This window comes from Patiria miniata, unplaced genomic scaffold (assembly GCF_015706575.1).
Source record: "Patiria miniata isolate m_02_andy unplaced genomic scaffold, ASM1570657v1 HiC_scaffold_5, whole genome shotgun sequence".
In the NCBI taxonomy this organism is placed as follows: Eukaryota; Metazoa; Echinodermata; class Asteroidea; order Valvatida; family Asterinidae; genus Patiria; species Patiria miniata.
Window position 1 is genome coordinate 33354156 of NW_024037072.1, and position 17095 is coordinate 33371250.

Here is a 17095-nt window from a genome sequence, read left to right on the forward strand (position 1 = left end):
TTTTCCACTAAGATTCCATTATCTACACATATTTCTGGAGTTTAAATTGTTTTTTTTTTATGTTGGAAATGTATATGTGTAGGTTTTATTACATTAATTGCGACTACCTGAATAGGTTTGATTCAATAAAGTTCTTCAGGTTTAAAGCTATAGTCCATCATTTGCAGCCATCCGAAAAGTAACTGGCGTAATTATTGTTGAAAAACATACTTAGTTGAAAGATAGTAAGGGAACTAAACTCCCTGTGAAATTATTCTTTCTGGGAAGCTGTCATTTTGAAGTAATCAACGAAAGAAGGCATTTCCAACGGTGATTCTGAAGAAGCACCGTAGGAAAATTTAAATTAGTAGTTCGTTTTGTTATTCAGCGCAGCGCGCGCAAGTATTGGAACGACGCACACGCGCGCGCGGTTGTTATAATTCGTCGGATCAGTGCGCGACGTCGCGTATAGCTGCAATTCAAAACATGATTCAGTAACTTTTGATTTGAAATTGAGATCTTAGAATGCTGGTTTTTCTCGGAATGTACAGCTGAAGCTTAGCTGAAACTTTATCAGGTTAGTTGCTTAGTATCCTTTATTAGATTTTGAACTCTTTTGTTGCTTCAAATGAACAAAATGCACAAATTACAAATGATGGACTATAGCTTTAACCTGAAAAAGCGGGCAAGTTCAGGAACACAAAGTGGACACAGTTGCCTAAACCAGATATTCAGTTCGGTTTGGGTCGGTTTGGTTTCGGGTCGGCTTTTGCTTGAATTTTTGTCGGGTAGGGTCAGATTAGGGGAGTTCAGATCGGTTTCGGATTATATCTGCAATGTTTCGGGTTGGTTTGGACTGGTCAGCCCAAGCCGACACACATTAGCTCGAACCCTTGTCATGAGTGTCATGCACGTCGGCAGTGCTTTTGAAAGTCCCTATCAATTCATGGTCTCATCCAGCTTTTGCTTTATAATTGTTGAGTTGGTACGTACTTTTGCACGAGTCCATAGCTTGTACTGTGCTTCCGCCATAACTGGGTCTCTCTGTGAGTGTTTATGATTGGTGTCTAGATTGGTCTGCATGACAAGGCCAAGATTGAGTATTTCCAAGAGAGAAATGCTTCTTTGAAATGAACATGGGACTCAGCTGGACAACAAAAGAAAAGAGACTACTCTGGAATTAGCTGGTAACAAGCAATTGTTTTATAGTAAGCACTTAATGATGTTGATTGTTGACTTTCATTCATTTGAGCCAATCACGCACAAAAATGAATCTTTAGAACAACACTTTCAGAAAGGTTGTTTTTATTTTGTCAGTGAACTTTTGTGTACATTGTATGAACTTTTGTATTTTGCATTGAGCCGAATGAGGGCGTTAAGAAACATTGACCTTTGCTGTGGAATGTTAATTTAAGTGCATTATTAAAGAATTGTAATACTGTTAATGTGGTCAGTTATAAGTAAGAGGAAAGTGTTTCAGCAAGACCAAGAGGTCAGTTGGCAGACTTGACATACAAGCTGCCAGTAAAACTGCCAAAGTAAAAAAATAAATAACTAATAACTGAGTAGGCATTAAAACTAACTGCCATGTATGTTCTTGGAACTGTAAAAAGTAAAGGTAAAGATCCCATAGCCATTACTGGCCGTAGGGGCAGTGGGATGTTAGAGGTCCACTGTGTCTTGGGCGTGGCATATGAGTGGCGGGGCCCAGTCCTCTCCTCTCGCTGTCTTACCTTCCCTGAACGAATCAGGTACCCATTTTACTGTTGGGTCGTCAGGGAGAGTTTTCCAGTTTTTGGTTCGAATGGGATTCGAACCGCCAACCTTCCACTCCGTAGCTCCACGCTCTAACCGCTCGGCTACGAGGCCCCTCTACTTGGAACTGTACCATCTCCCATTAGCCTGATGGGTACAAGGGAAGGAAATTGCCTAGAATGTTTAGGTACAACAGGCAAAATGGGCACTGTCGACGTATAGTGCTTCCCCCTTGAAACCTGTTGTAGCATCTCTAAAATGATTTTGCAGATTTGCATGAAATTTGGTGACTTTTTCAAACTTTTTCAAATTTTTTCAGGGGTCAATATGGCACCAAAATCAACACTGTGAGATGTCAGTAGTTGTCGTGGTGACTGATTAAAAAATAACCCTTTTTTTGTACAAAATTATGTTTACCCACACCTTTTTAAGTATTGACCTCGGACTAAAATTCATGTTATAGAATGGCTGCTTAACCAACATTCCTGCTCAATGTTAGGGGGAAAAACAGCCAAAGCATACGACAATTCGGATGGGGGGGGGGGGAACTTTGGGAGAAATGGTCTTTCTTATAAATACGTCAACTGAATTTCTCTGGAAGAGTATGTTGAAATGTTTTGTGGCATCAAATTCACTCTGCTTATCCATTTGTCTGAACTATGAACAAACCTTCAAACCGTACATTAATGTCTAAAAAAAAGAGGGAAATTGAAAAATACCACAGAAGAAATAAATCACTCGGACTCGGCTGAAATGTACATACACATAGTCCAATGTTTTCCTTTTATTTCTTTACCTTCTGTTCAATAAGTCCATCGCAAAAAGGAGCAAGGTCGTACCTGAATAACCCGGCTCATGATTAAAAAAAACATGAAGGATTTCAAACGGTAAATAACCTAAACACATATCTGAAATGTACAATACATACAAACTGAAATACCAATGCATTTTACTGCCCTCCTCTGAACTTTTAAACACAATGTTCTGCTCTGCAGTTGGAATTACCAGAATGATCTGAAATTAATTTATTTGGAAACTTAGGAAGTTTAATGACAAAAATAATATGTTTATGGTTTATAAAACCTGACTCAAGTTTATTTGGACTATTGCTTGATTCCAGGTGTTGTCACTACATGTAGTTGCCAAGTGCTACTAGTTTGTGCAAAAGTCATCTACACAACCAACTGCCAACTGTATGTTCATAACAATTGTTGACTGCTAGTCCGAGTAACTAGGACTCTACAAATCGCCTTTTTTTAACATTTGGACAGATTGCCCGACCATGTCCACATGTTAAAAAAGGCGATTCGTAGAGTCTTTAGGTACTCCGACTAGTTGACTGCTGCAATATGGCGTTTTTAACACCCGAAGGGCGCCTATAGAACAGCAGATTGGTGATGGGATTGCTCATTTGATGATAAAAGAATGGAATTTGGCACACAGTCTGAGTCAGATTATGTCATGGGAAAGATATTTGGCTATAGGGCCATCGCAGCTTTGTACTTTGAAAAAATATACTGGTTGGTAGAATAACAAGCAATTTTCAAATTTTTCAAAATGGCTGCCATTTCATGTTATTCTACCCATATTTGTTCAAAGGACAATTCTGCGATGGCCCTATAGCCAAATGTCTTTCCCATGACATACTATTCAGGCATGCAACATGGAATTAACAAAAAAACGAGGAAATACCAATCTTTACAGCACTTTGTACAGTGTTTTTTAATTTTAAATGGCAAAAGTCTGAGGTGAAAAATGAGGAAATCAGCTGATCCGAGGAAAAGTTGCATGCCTGACTATCACTGTGTGTCAAATTCAAAGAACAATTCCATCAGATTGTGCACCAATCTGCCTGACTACTAGGACCCGAGGCCAAGGATGCTATGCGACCCAAGGTAGTCACAAGGGCGGATCCAGAACACAATTTTTGGGGGGCCAAAAAAAATTTTGGTCCCCAAAAAAGTGGGTAAAAAAAATTACGGCGTGAGGTTCGGGGCCCGCTTAAGGGCCCCGAAAATTTTTGGGATTCTAGATGCTCTGTGGTGCGATCTGAGGCAATTTCTGACCACTTTAACCAATGTTTTTTTGAGGAAAAGATGGTGGTGTACTCATTGCCTGCCTTTATTGCGATGTCACATAAAAAAAAAAAAAAAATTGGTTTCGTTTTGGGGGGGGGGGGGGGCCATGGCCCCCTTTGGCCCCCCCCCCTGGATCCGCCCTTGGGTAGTCACATACGAGAGTCACAAATGGCATATCCCACAATTCAGCAGTCAACAATTTGTTTTTATATCGTGCCATTATTCAAAAAGATGAAAGCTTTTAACTTACTATTCAAGAAATAAATTAAATCACTGCAGCGTAAGCTTTTAATCACTGTGAGCTTTCTCGTCAGATTTGAGATTGCATCTGTTGCACGCCGGTCCCTACACAGGCACCCTTCACGTGCGTGCAAATGTAACACGTTGTATATGAGATAATTTGTATGCAGCACTAGTGTATATGAAGTAAACAGTAATGTTTATGGACTGGGCATGTGGCCGATCTAGGCCACGTTCGGGCAAGGACCATTAGTCGACTAGTGGTTGATTTGTGACGTACCTTACGCCTGCGCACTGATAGCAACGTGCGAACGTCTCTAGTCAACTGGTCAAAATGTCATCGCAAAATGTCTGAATCCTGGCTCTCTGCTAGCGTTATGAATGCGCGCGGCTATTGGTTACCAGCGAAGCAACCAACCACAGTAGGCTGGTTCCAAATAGTCGACTAGCGTAGTCAACCACCGTCGACTAGACAGAGTTCGGGCAAACGTTAGTTAACCATTGGTCAACTATAGACCTTGCGCGAACTTGGCCCTAGACCATTGAAATTATAGTATCTTTGACACGATAAAACATAAATATATTTTATGCTGGGTGCTCTTTGCAAATATAAACATACGAGACACACATCCTTGTTTCAGTGTATTACAGAAAAAAGTGGCAAACGGAAATTTCCACATTAAAGAAGCCGCATGTGCATAATTCTCCTGGCCTGTGTCCCTTCCTACATGAACTACTTGCATACTCCATTAATTGCCCAAACGAAAAAAAAATAGAAAAAAAATGCAGATATCTTTATCGAAGTAAAACTATCGAGACTAGACTGGAGTGCCAGTTGACCCCAAACTTAGCCCCCGGGGTTTAAATTCCAACTTTTTTTTTCAGTTTTATGTTTATACGAAAAATGAAAATTTGGATTGATGTTTATCTCATTAATTGCGCTCTGTTGCAGCTTGTGAGTTTCTTTATGCCTACAAAATACAAAACGGGTACAGAAAGGCGTGAACCCCAGCTGTGCTTGCACCCTCACAGGAATAGAAGATATAAAAACATATGGATTTGTGTTGCCATCTGTTAGGAATAGTTAACCAATAAAGCTGCAGAATTGGCAGCAAGGGTAGCTTTTCTTTCTGTCAGTTTTAGCAGTTCAATGCATGAAATACATTAGAAATATCGCTGCAGCTTTTTCCTATCTAACCTCCATCCCAGTGAATGTTCAAAGTGTTTGGTATAAAATGGCAAAACGGTGCCCCTAATAAATAATTTGTTATGACAACGTTAAGAAGTGTATTGCCAGTGATGACTTGCAAGGAAATTTAGAATCAAAAGTTCGATAGTAAAATTCAAACCATCTTTGCGAGTGGACAAGTTTCTGAGAAAGGAAAACTGTTCAGAAGAAATGAGGTTAAATGTCAAAGGTCATAAGGGACTACTCCCCCACTCGGTGAAGCCACTCCCCCTTCCAGTGCAAGTTTATTACAAAAATATTCATCCGCCACAAGTTACACACATTAACATAATATTTACACAAGACAAACAGAAACAAGAACACCTATAATTTTGTCTCAATAAAATGAAAACCCTCAAGTTTCTTAACTTATGCAAAGTGACTGAACTGGAAGTCAATTCCCCCCCCCCCCCCCTTGTCAGTAGTCTTGATCCAAGCCTGGATTCTGATTTTGTTCCCCTAACGGCCAGCAGGCATGCAACTGGGAATTAAAAAAAAACAAGGAAATAATTTCAAACCACACAAGCCTTCGTACAGTGTTTTTCAATAACAAGACTTTGTACAGTGTTTTTCAATTTGTAATGGCATGCATGAGAAGTAAAAACGAGGAAATCAGCGGATCCGAGGAAAAGTTGCATGCCTGTAGGCCAGCCATTTGCAAGCCTGATCCTGCCACCGTGTAGATGGAAGGCACTATCAACAAGATGAATCCAATCCCGTCTTCGCAACTTTGCTAATCGGATGAGAGAAATTCCTAGCATACATCATGTGCACTCCATTAGTTAGTCTATGGAATATCCCCTTGCACAGCACCGGTCTATGATATGCAAGCAGATTGGGTAATTGATTATGCAAAACAAAACTGGGTCTTGACCTCGAGATTCTGACCATTCAGCGGGCGTCTTCTTTATCGGGTCTTCGGTAACCCATTGTCATATACATGTGTACATCTAACAAAACCTAGACACATCTATTATGCTTTTATGTTGTGAATTGCGTTAGAAAAAATAGGCTGTGCCATGCGGCTTGTAACGATATGTCATGTGGCCTGTAACGATATGTTACGCGATGGGCAAACTTCCTGTGGCTTCGAATGATGATCACATAATGTTTTAATAACGCGCATAAGGCGATTACCCTCTTGCACGTTAACTTCACGCCCACGATGAAACATGGTATCCAAACAGACCAATCGACAGCTTAGTCCACATTTCTGATCAAAATCACATCACAGTTTGTAAAGTCGACTCCGATTGGCTGGCGCGCGGGGTTGCATAAATTTGCATGCTTAAATATATCAACGTTGGACTGGAGACAGAGGGCTCCATTGGCCAACAAAGACAGGATTGGGTTCATCTTGTTCTTGCCCTTAATGTCAGATTTGGCTTACTCATGCATGCCATGTGTCAGGGTCTGGCTGCATTGGGGTAGACAATCTTAGTTCAGTCTCGGATCAAGACTACCTTGTCAGTGTCTGAGACTTGCATCGAAATATCCCAGAAACTGACTTGAAAGCAGGTGGTGAAATTATGCCATGACGCCAGATTTGTTCAACCAAAAAACAAACAAACCAGATGTGCTTCGTCAAAGTTATCAAAGGAACTGAACACTGCAGGTGACAGCTCAAAATTGAGGTGCTAGTTCATTTTGTCAGAGCAGTGTTGTTTCCAGTATCAACAGCCTGGAAGGCTTGTGCAGGGTGAGTAAAAATAAATAAAACCAAATGTCGGGAGCATTGTTTTAGTAAAGTTCTGCATGTAGCACTTTCAAGTTCTAGGTTATGAAACCCCCATTCAGAAGCTTTCTTTTAGTACAAGAATCACTCAAATCACTCATGTACTTAACAAGTTACAGCATTTTAAACACAACCACTGTTTTAAGGTTCTGTCCACAGATCACAAAAAAGTTCAGTGTTCTTTCAGTGAAACGAAAACAAATCACATGGGGATGTGTGTGAATTGTTTTCGTTTTGCTGAAAGAACGCACACCTTTTTTTGTGATCTGTGGACAGAACTTTAAAACGGTGGTTGTGTTTAAAATTCCTTAAGTTGAAAAGTACATGAGTGATTTGAATGATTCTTGTACTAAAAGAAAGCTTATGGATTGGGCTTTCATATGCTAGATTTTGAAAGTGCTACATGCTGAGCTTCACTAAAACAATAGTTCAGACATTTGGGTTTCGTTGTTTTTTTTTATCACCCTGTACTGAGTGTGAGTGAGTATGGCCACAAAATAAATGCAGAACATGTACAAAATACACACCAAGAAAAAGTTGACTAATTAGCCTCTGTTCAGGACGATCCTTCTCTACAAAGAAGTCCAGACAACTAGGCACATACACACCTAGGAAATACTCCACACTTTTCCAAGTTCTCAAAGAATGACAAAAAGTACAATAAAATCCAAAACTGACAAGTAAAGTTGGAGAGTGTTTTGTACCCACGCCTTCCTTGAAACGTTTTGAAATTTGATTTACTCTCATCCAGCAATTTGAATTTTTTTACGAGTTTAAATATTACTGGTCTTGTTTTTCTGAACTTAAGTTTCTTAACTTATCAACTCCAAGCTGACAATGGGGTTAATTGTACAAGGCTGTTTGTAGATTTATCCCACTTAAAGCCAGAGTCCATCATTTGCAGCTATCCAAAAAGTAACTGGCGTAATTATTGTTGAAAAACATGCTTGGTTGAAAGATAGTAAGGGGACTAAACTCCCTGTGAAATTATTCTTTCTGGCAAGCTGTCATTTTGAAGAAATCAACGAAAGAAGGCCTTTCCAACGGTGCGTCTTAGGAAGAAGATAGAAGTGAAAGAAGTGTTAGGGTGCCTGGATTGATCTGTCCTACACAATATGATGATTTGTTAGATAAAATGTGACGGTCAGCAAGGAGAGTAAGTTTACGGTTGCACCACGTGACAACAAATTTCTTTTGTTTTTTGGAACCACATAAACTTACAAAATAGATTTCTTGTCAGGTGGCTCAACTGCACACTTAATGATGAGGATTTGTCATCGGGGCGAGACGCGAGACAAGGAAAGCGGGGTACGGCAGCGACAAAATATATGCACACTCTCTTTCTGACATAAGTTTCATATATATATACAAATTCCTCTAGATCATGTCTTATTTACTGGCAATTTGATCACACTAGAAATGGAAGCAGACCCTTCGTGGGACGAGCCGTCGCCCATTTTTAACCTCTTGGGCGGGATGTGGGACCTCTCCTCGGAGGAATCGGAGTCCGAGTCGGACTCCTCGTCAAAGGCTGAGATGGCGGGACCTTTGGGGTTGCTGAGGAGTGCCAGACCGTTGCTGACCACCAGCGGGTCACCTGGGCTCTTCTCAAGTTGACGAACTGCAGGGAAGGAGAGGAGTGCAGGGAGGGTTAACACCTAGTTGCAAATGTAACACTGCACTCACAGACTGTGTCTCTAGATCAGCCAAGAATGTGCCTCAAAGAATATAAACTTATTTGTTATATCGTGTCTTAGACACTGTAATTTCATTGGACAACCAAAATATTTTGTCGGACAACCAAAAGTTCCAGGTTGCCAGCCCGACGGGCAACCACTTGTTTTCACCAATACTCACACATTTTTACACTTTATTTTAGTTCATAGGATTTTTCAAAAGTTCCAGAATCCCATACATGTGCACTTTGTCGAACAATGATCATAATATCGCCATTTTGTACTCAGCTGCTGTGCTATCGCCAATTGATGTTGGTAATCTACGCATAAAACAATAACGGGTACCAGCCAAAACACAACAGCGGTCAATCTCAATCTGTACGTACGGTCCTGCAGTAATGTTGCGCGTACCTAATGTGTGTAGGCAGCGAACGCAATCCTGTGTGTACATGTGTTTCCAACTATGACCGAACCACTGTACACCATGTACCAGCGTGGCGCAGAGCGAGTGTACCGTACACACACACACACAGTTGGTCACGGCCAGCCACGCACGCTTGCAAAATGGCAATAGCGCAGCATCCAAGTACAAAATATTGTGGTTGTCCCAGGAGGTCGGACTACCAATTTTGAGAGCCCTGACATGCCCGAGTCACTTTAGGTAAGCAGCATTATTATGAACATTATTAGGATTTGGCCTTCAGTTTGAGGCAATATTGAAAGTTCTTTATTGGGCAACTGAAAATGAAATTCTAGCAACCAGATTTCAAGCACCCCAGCCCGAAAGGGCAACCTATATTTGTACAAATTTTGCGAGGCCTTATACTTAAGCCTTCTTTGGTGCAACATTTTGTCAGTGGAAGTCCACAGAAGTTCAGTGGAGTTCTTCATCCTGAATCCTTTAAGTCTAACTCTATACAGAAACATACTGGCACTTCGTTTGGACTCAAACTTTCAATGGTAATCAAGCCCTGTTATTATTAGCCTGAGCTCTGCCTTCCTCAAACCTTCAAAAATCCATCTGGTGGACTCTGAAGTATCCGGAAGGGTTGGGGTGAAATAGCGTGTGACATGAATTAAACTGAAAAACTGAAACATTTCTATTGTAAACGGTGTAAAAATAACGAGCCCAAAAGGCACTGAGATGAAAATAGCATAAAAAAGCCAAAAAGGTTCCCAAAAACCATAAAACATGCCGACACCAAAAATTCAATTAACGTCACCCTGACACAAAATTCCATCTTTTGAATAGTTATGCAGTACCCGCTGCTATGTACATCAGATTCGAACCAGCCAACCGATCCCGTTAGCTCAGTGGTCGAGTGGTAAGACGTCTGCACTAGAAAGCAGGAGGTCGTGGGTTCGAGTCCCGACCGAGTGATTTTTTCCAACTTTCACTCGGGAGGTAACACACTGAGTAAACAGTGTTATACATTGGTGAAGGGCAAAACCTAGTTTGATTAACATCACCCAACGCAAAATTCCATCTTATGAAGGGAGATACTTGTAAGCATGGACTTAGGGTAGTAGTTTTTTTCCAACAAATAGAACTGGAAGAATTTTCCACTCCTAGTTCCAGGACAATTTCTCCCAACTTACTCTGCTGATCCAGTTGCAGGTTCTGCCTCTTCAGTCCGTCAATGTCTGACTGGTGCGAGTTGTTCTTCCTTCTCATAAACTCGATGTACTCTGTGGCTTTGTTCAAAATCTGGGCTCTGGACGCCTGCAAAAAAATCCAGAATTGAGGACATTGGTTCATGAATAAAAAAGGTACCATAAATAAAATGAGAGGACTGTAGTTTTCATTTTTACACCAAGGTCTAGCAAGTCACTCACTGGAAACGGATAGTGATCAAATTTTTGAGGGCAATTGTTGAATGAAATTTTTCAGTTAAGACACTCATTAAACATTTTCGGATTTGATGAACACATGGGCCATTTCTCCTATACAACATATGCTTTTGCTGTAATTTTCAAGAAATGGAAGGATTTGGAGGTTATTATTTTTATTTTATAGTAAATATTGTTACACTGACCTGTTAAAAGTTTTGAGTTCATAGATGCTGGAAAAACCAAGAAAAAAATGCTGTCCTTGTAGTCTAGTTCCCTGACCCTACTTGAGACGAAACAAAGCAATTTATGGATGTCGGGGAATTGTTAGGTCAGGGAACCAGACTATCTTGCACCCGTTTCATGGATGTGTAACCAATTGCAAACAAAATGTGGACTAACTAAATTTGGTAAATTGGGGGCGATATTTGAAATTGGTTCTTGGCTGGGTTTTACTCCTGCTTAGCGTTACAGCAAAGTGCAAAGTGGACCCCTTGACATCACCTTTTCCCCTTCCAGGTTGGGCACGGCATCCCTCAGAGAGTTGAAGCTGTCTTTGATGTGATCTCGTCGCTTGCGTTCCAGAGCGTTGTGGTGGGCTCGCTTCTCTGCCTGAGGAGAGAGAAGGGAAAGTCAAAAAGGTTCAGCACTATTCAGATTTTTTTTTCCTGTCTGAATAGGCACTAAGCTCAACTGCAATAGACCATTATCAAGTTGCGGCCATCTTGATTTTTTCCCCCATTCAAATCAACGTAACCAAAGCGAGGCTGGAAGGAAAAATAGTCTGGTTCCTTTTTGCAAAAAAAATAATTAAAAATACCATTCAGTAGTGCTACGTGATACAGGGAGTATGACCGATATGGTAGCAGCATGATAAAGGTTTATATATTACTTGGGTCCAGCGGTGTCATCAAGCATACATGTGCCTGGGGGGGCGGGGTGGTTATTACAACCAAATTGAGTACGAATATCAAGAGTATCCCTCAACATAAAAAAACACATAAAAATTTTGTTCCAAACTAAACCTGAGCAATGCAATGCACTCAAATGAGCAGTACCATCCTGAAAAAAAACCTTACAATTTTGTTCATTTGCAAAGATTAATAAATTGGTCTTTTGATTTATTCTCTTTGGTACGGAAAATGACACTGTCGTGATTGGCTGTGAATTCATGGATGTACAGAGCAATTTAATATCAACGGAGTACCGAAGTGCGCTGCGTATTCTGTTCCACGCTCACAGCTTAAAGGGAATATACATCATTTGCTTTTGCTGTAATTTTCAGAAATGGATGGAATTGGGGGTTGGAAATATATAGCAAATATAGTTACACTGACTTTTTTGAGGTTTTGAGTTCGAAAATGCTATAAAAACCAAGAAAAACAATCATTTTCCTGTAGTCTGGTTCCCTGACTCCATATAAGAAGAAACAGAGCAGTTTACATACATTAGGGAATTGTAAGGTCAGGGAACCAGTCTAGCTGGCTCGTACCCGTTCATAGGTTTGTAACCGATTGCAAACAAGTGCGATGGTCAATTGGGGCCAGTATTTGAAAAAAAAGCCAGTTTTTTTCCAACGCTAATCGGCCGATCAGTGTTGGAAATTGATACAAAAATACCACTTTTCTTGAAAATGACAGTATACCAGGTGCCATGATTTTACAGGATGCTTTACACTGTCATTCACTAACAGTCCAGCAAGGTATTTCAAAATGATTTGGTAGTTTTATTTTTTGATGTTTGCAAATGTTGTATTTTCCCTTTAAGTGTGTGAAGATGATCAGCGCGCGAACCAGAGTGAACCAGAACAATGACAGTTGACGTCACACTTTGGTACTCTATACAATTATTATTATTATTATTATTAATGGTTTATTGTTCTATTCTATCGCTGCCAGCAGCGGAATTGCAGAATAGTTACATAAAAAATAAAATTACACAGAGATTTAAAGAATAACCATCATGAAAGGGCATAGGAAGGGAGGGAGTAATAGGGACGGGTTGAGGGGAATGGAGCTGGGAAAACATGTATGGTATTAAAGTACACAGATACAAAACAAACAGTAAAAATACACACTTTGCTGAACAGTTACATGCACAGTTCTTTCCAGTCTCTCCCCCTTCCCCCCACCAGGATGAAACAGTTCCTCCGCCCATAAGTTATCTGAGTCCACTCTATTAGCATTCTCTCTTTGTATGATGATGTATATTCTCAGTCACCTGCTTGGAGTGGATAAAATAACTGTCTAAATTCCTAGACGACTAGTAATATCCTGAGCGGCCCGGCCCCATGTGTGAGAATGAAGCTTAGCTCCCTTTTTTCGTATTCAGTCATGGTTGTTCTATTTTTTTCCCAGAAGCTTTTAAAAAAAATTGTGTTCAAATGCTCCTATTTGTCAAGAATCACAACGTCTCCTGTTCTGAAACTACGATCATGACGACCAATCGACCAGATTCCTTCACATGTACAGCAATCGCAGAGTTCTGTGCCTCGTTAGTGCTAGGCCTCCTGAGTTGGTTGGTCCTGGTTTTCCACGACTGTTATACAAGACTCATCACTTAACAAAAAGAAGGGGGCCTACTGTTCAACCTATCTCACACATTTTTTTTAAGGGGGGGGGGAGGACTGTTTCGGAGGCTGAAACAAATGGGAACTTAGTAATAGCAGAACTTAAGAGGAACCATGGGCAGCAAACATGGGGAGATGTGGCTGAGGTTCATGTCCCCCCCCCAAAAAAAGAGAAATATTTTTGGGCTGGGGACGCCCATGGTGATATCCAACCACCCCCCCCCCACCCCAGTCTATGGAATAGCTGCTTGCACACAAACGCCTATGATGTTCGCACTGATTCGGCGATGAAATTATCCACATGCAAAACAAGACTACGTCTTGACCTCCAGATTTTAACCATTCGGCGGGCATCTTATATCGGTCTGCTGTAAGACTGTAACCCGTGTAAAACATGGCAGCCACTTAACTACTCAACAGCTTAGGCCGAATTTCTGCTCAAAATGACATCACAATTTCTAAAGTCGAGTCCGATTGGCTGGCGTGCGGGGTCGCATAAATTTGCATGCTTGGATATCAGACGTTTGTAGTGTGGCTCTGCAGATGTGAACGCCTGAGCCCCCAGACTAAACCCCCCCCCCCCCCCGATAATATATCCCTGCCCTTTTACACATATCGTCGTGTCAGTGCAACAAGGTCGTAACTCGATTCTGCGACAAAGTCGTATCTCACGCAAATACGCTCTGTACAAAAACGTCGTATCTCGACGTCTATTGACTTAGCGTGTAACTCCGGGTAATTTTAAGCGAGATACGGCCTTTAACATTCTAAAACTTGCGTTTCACGTAAACGCTAAGAGATACGACCTTGTTGCACGACGCGACGATACCGGTATATGCAAAATTGTATTTTGGGGAATGGGCTTAAAACTGCATCTCTGAACAGCTCCCCCAGAGTGAGTTGGTTCCCCCCCAAAAAACAAAAAACCATAAAAAGCTACTGACCTCTCGCCCCCCCCCCCCCCCCCCCCCAAAAAAAAGTGGAGGGAAAGATTAATTTTGAATGATTTTATTGCTTTAGTTTTCATACAGTCACATTTTCAACAAAACAATTTCGGTCTTTTCTTTAACACCAAATTGACATTGATACCGACTTTATCAATCCATACGACTGACTTTTAAAGTGAATAGTCATTCTGAACTTGTTTACCCAAGCTTCAACATGTCTAGGTAAAGAAAAAAAATGGGTGAACTGTGGAATCACTTCAAAAGCTGTCACGAGTTTTTGATTGTCTGGGCCTCACCTCATGACATCAATCCGTCAACACAATGAACTTAACTACATACGTAGGACCCAATGTATTTCTATTTGATGGGATAGATCCAGTTTGCGTGTATTTTTGGAATACAAAATAATCTGCATGTCAAATGAAGATAAACATCACACAATGCATGGCAGTGTTCATTGTACCTCCTGTGTGTACCATTTTTGACTTTTAAAATAAAACTTTGTTAGAGAAATTAGGACCGAGTTGTGGGGACTTCCAACTTTCTCCACAGCATTTTTGGTCCCCACAATAACTATCGTTTATCAGTTGTGTGGTCCACAGAACTATGGTAAAAGTAGTTACTTCATGTGTGCATAAAATGCATCCTAAGGAAGCATAAACTCAATTTCAAGTTTGCAGAGTCCAAAAACAGTCACTTAATTTGTCATAATTATGGGCAATTCTATGCGAAGTGCACATGGCTGAAAAGTGGAAAAATGATGACACATGCATCTTCTTTTGCACAATCTTCCTCCTGCTTCATATGCACCTTAAGTTTCACCTCAGCATTAATAACATCCTAGCCTTTCTCCAAGGCCATCGTGGCTTAGAGCGGCGGAGCTGCGAAGCCCGAAGCGACTGGAGCAAAGATTTAGTCAGCACGCACGAGTGGCAAAGCCACGAGGCCTTTCCCAACTTGATTTTGTTGAATTATTCATAGTTTTTTTTATGCAAATAAGAAGAGTGCTGAAGGTAAACCAATCACAATGCGGATTTTGCCTAGTCGCTTCCATGTTTAAAAGAAGGGTGAGTAAGGAAAACGTAAGAGCAAATAACTGTAAGTTCAGATGAAAAACAAGTTCATACACTCAAATAATTTCTTGAAATACTTTTATAAGTAAAATTTACGCCGTCACGATCTCGTGGAAAACTAGACCCGCATTTTTTGTTCTTAAATTTTGTGCAAGCATCTGGGCACGTCGATGCGTCCGGGTAGTAGCCACGCACGCACTAAAAGGCCGATGATTGGTTGGAATTTTGCTACCCTTTGGGGGTAGCAAAAATCGAGATTGTAAAGAAAAACATAAGAATTTCTTGACAAGTTAGAAAAGGCCCTCGCGGCTTCGCCACTCGCGTCTGTGGTCTCCCGCTCCAGTCGCTTCGCGTCTTCGCCGCTTTGTCTAATGCGGGCAAGTTAAGCCACGATGGCCTTGGTGAAAGGCTAATACATGTAACATCCAGAAGTGGACATTGCTGAGTACCAGCGTAGATGCTAGATGCTCAATTTTTTTTATCTCACATGTCAAGTACAAACGCAGAGTTAAAAAAGGCAGTGTATTAAAATTGCAAATATATGTCCTGCAGAGATTTGCTTTGGTTTAAATTTTTCAGAGGATTAACAAAAATATACGCCTAGGCCCAATAATGAAATATAAGCATCATCACTTTACACATCTCCCGCATAATATGCTGACACTACAGGCTAAAAGTTACAAACTTTTTTTAATAGACCTTATCCGTAGCACCCATCTTAGGAAAGAATGTAGCATCCAGACGCCATTTCTTTGGTTGTGTACTAAGTCTATGGAGAGCTCAGGGCATTTTCAAAATATTTTCTAACAAAGTTGGAAATGTTTCTCAGTCCCAGATTCATGTCTCTTCAACATTTGTGAAAGAAAGTGGCATCAGGATGCAACCTTCTTTCCCCATCTTATGGCAATAGCTTTGTTTTGCTGGGATATGCACTAGTGAACCTTTTGTGCATCCATTGTTACGAATTAAAATAACAAAAGATGCCCTCTAAAGATGGCTGCATAACATGTATAAATAAGGTCTATTCCAAAAGTACCAATGGCAATGTTGTACTTATTTGTTTTGTACAACTTAAGAAGTCCAGGCAGCAGATTAGATCTTGTGATTGTGAAGTTTTGAAACAAGATTGTACTTAACACTGTAAACGTAATGCATGCAAGTAAGAGAGAACCAATTTAAGTTTTCAAACATAAGGGATTTTGAAAAGAATCCAATTTGAAACACGTCGAACGACACAACAATCCAAGGCCAGACCCAACCCATGTCATGCATGTGTACGTGTTGACCTGACGGTGTGTGCGCATGTAAACACCACACCACATCACATGCGTGCAAGACACACGTCGCTGTGGCTGTACGTGCATTACACGGCACGCATGCACATGCATACCAATGAACACGCTGCTGTCAACATGTAAACATAATGATTCCACGCATGTATCCTCGGTACTATTTCTCAACATCTGAACCGAACGTTCCACTTCTGGGAGGATTATTTACGAACCACAATTCACAAATGAAATGAAACAAATATATCTTGATAAAGTATATATTGATGTCTGCTTACATCGCTTTCGATCTCAACATCGGGCTCATCGTCACTCATTTTTGAAGGATTTTTGGCCTGTGTTTCGGTCGCTTCTCGGTCAATTTCTTGCAATATGGCGTCTGCTCAACGCCACGCGCAGAACCACGTGTCTGAAGTGGGCGGAGCAACAGCAATATCAATCCGCTTTATTTAAGAGAATACAATTCGTTTGCTAGCGGTTTCCAATACCTAAAGTTGGTCAAAAATAGATAAATGTTGTTTTTCATACTGTTTTTGGTCACAGATCCGGAAAAAACAACATCAGTTAAAAATAGGTACTTCTTTGTTCAAGCGGCAGGTTCAGGGAAAAAGGCCTAATCGTCAACAACATTATCTCATGCAAATCAGTACACTGCAGTGACTATGAGGGCGCTATCTTTTATTGACGGAGCGAGAT

General features: G+C 40.8%; 1 protein-coding gene across 1 annotated transcript; it reads right to left on the reverse strand.

Annotated features, from left to right (window-relative positions):
* Nucleotides 1-8212: 8212 nt before the first annotated feature.
* On the reverse strand, nucleotides 8213-16831 carry LOC119741728 (protein max-like). Its single transcript, XM_038217600.1, has 4 exons — nucleotides 16678-16831; nucleotides 11026-11133; nucleotides 10291-10414; nucleotides 8213-8636 (listed from the first exon to the last, which is right to left on the reverse strand). Exons 1-4 carry the CDS (start codon nucleotides 16714-16716, stop codon nucleotides 8398-8400), a joined length of 510 nt encoding a protein of 169 aa, XP_038073528.1. The 5' UTR covers nucleotides 16717-16831; the 3' UTR covers nucleotides 8213-8397.
* Between the last annotated feature and the right edge of the window lie 264 nt (nucleotides 16832-17095).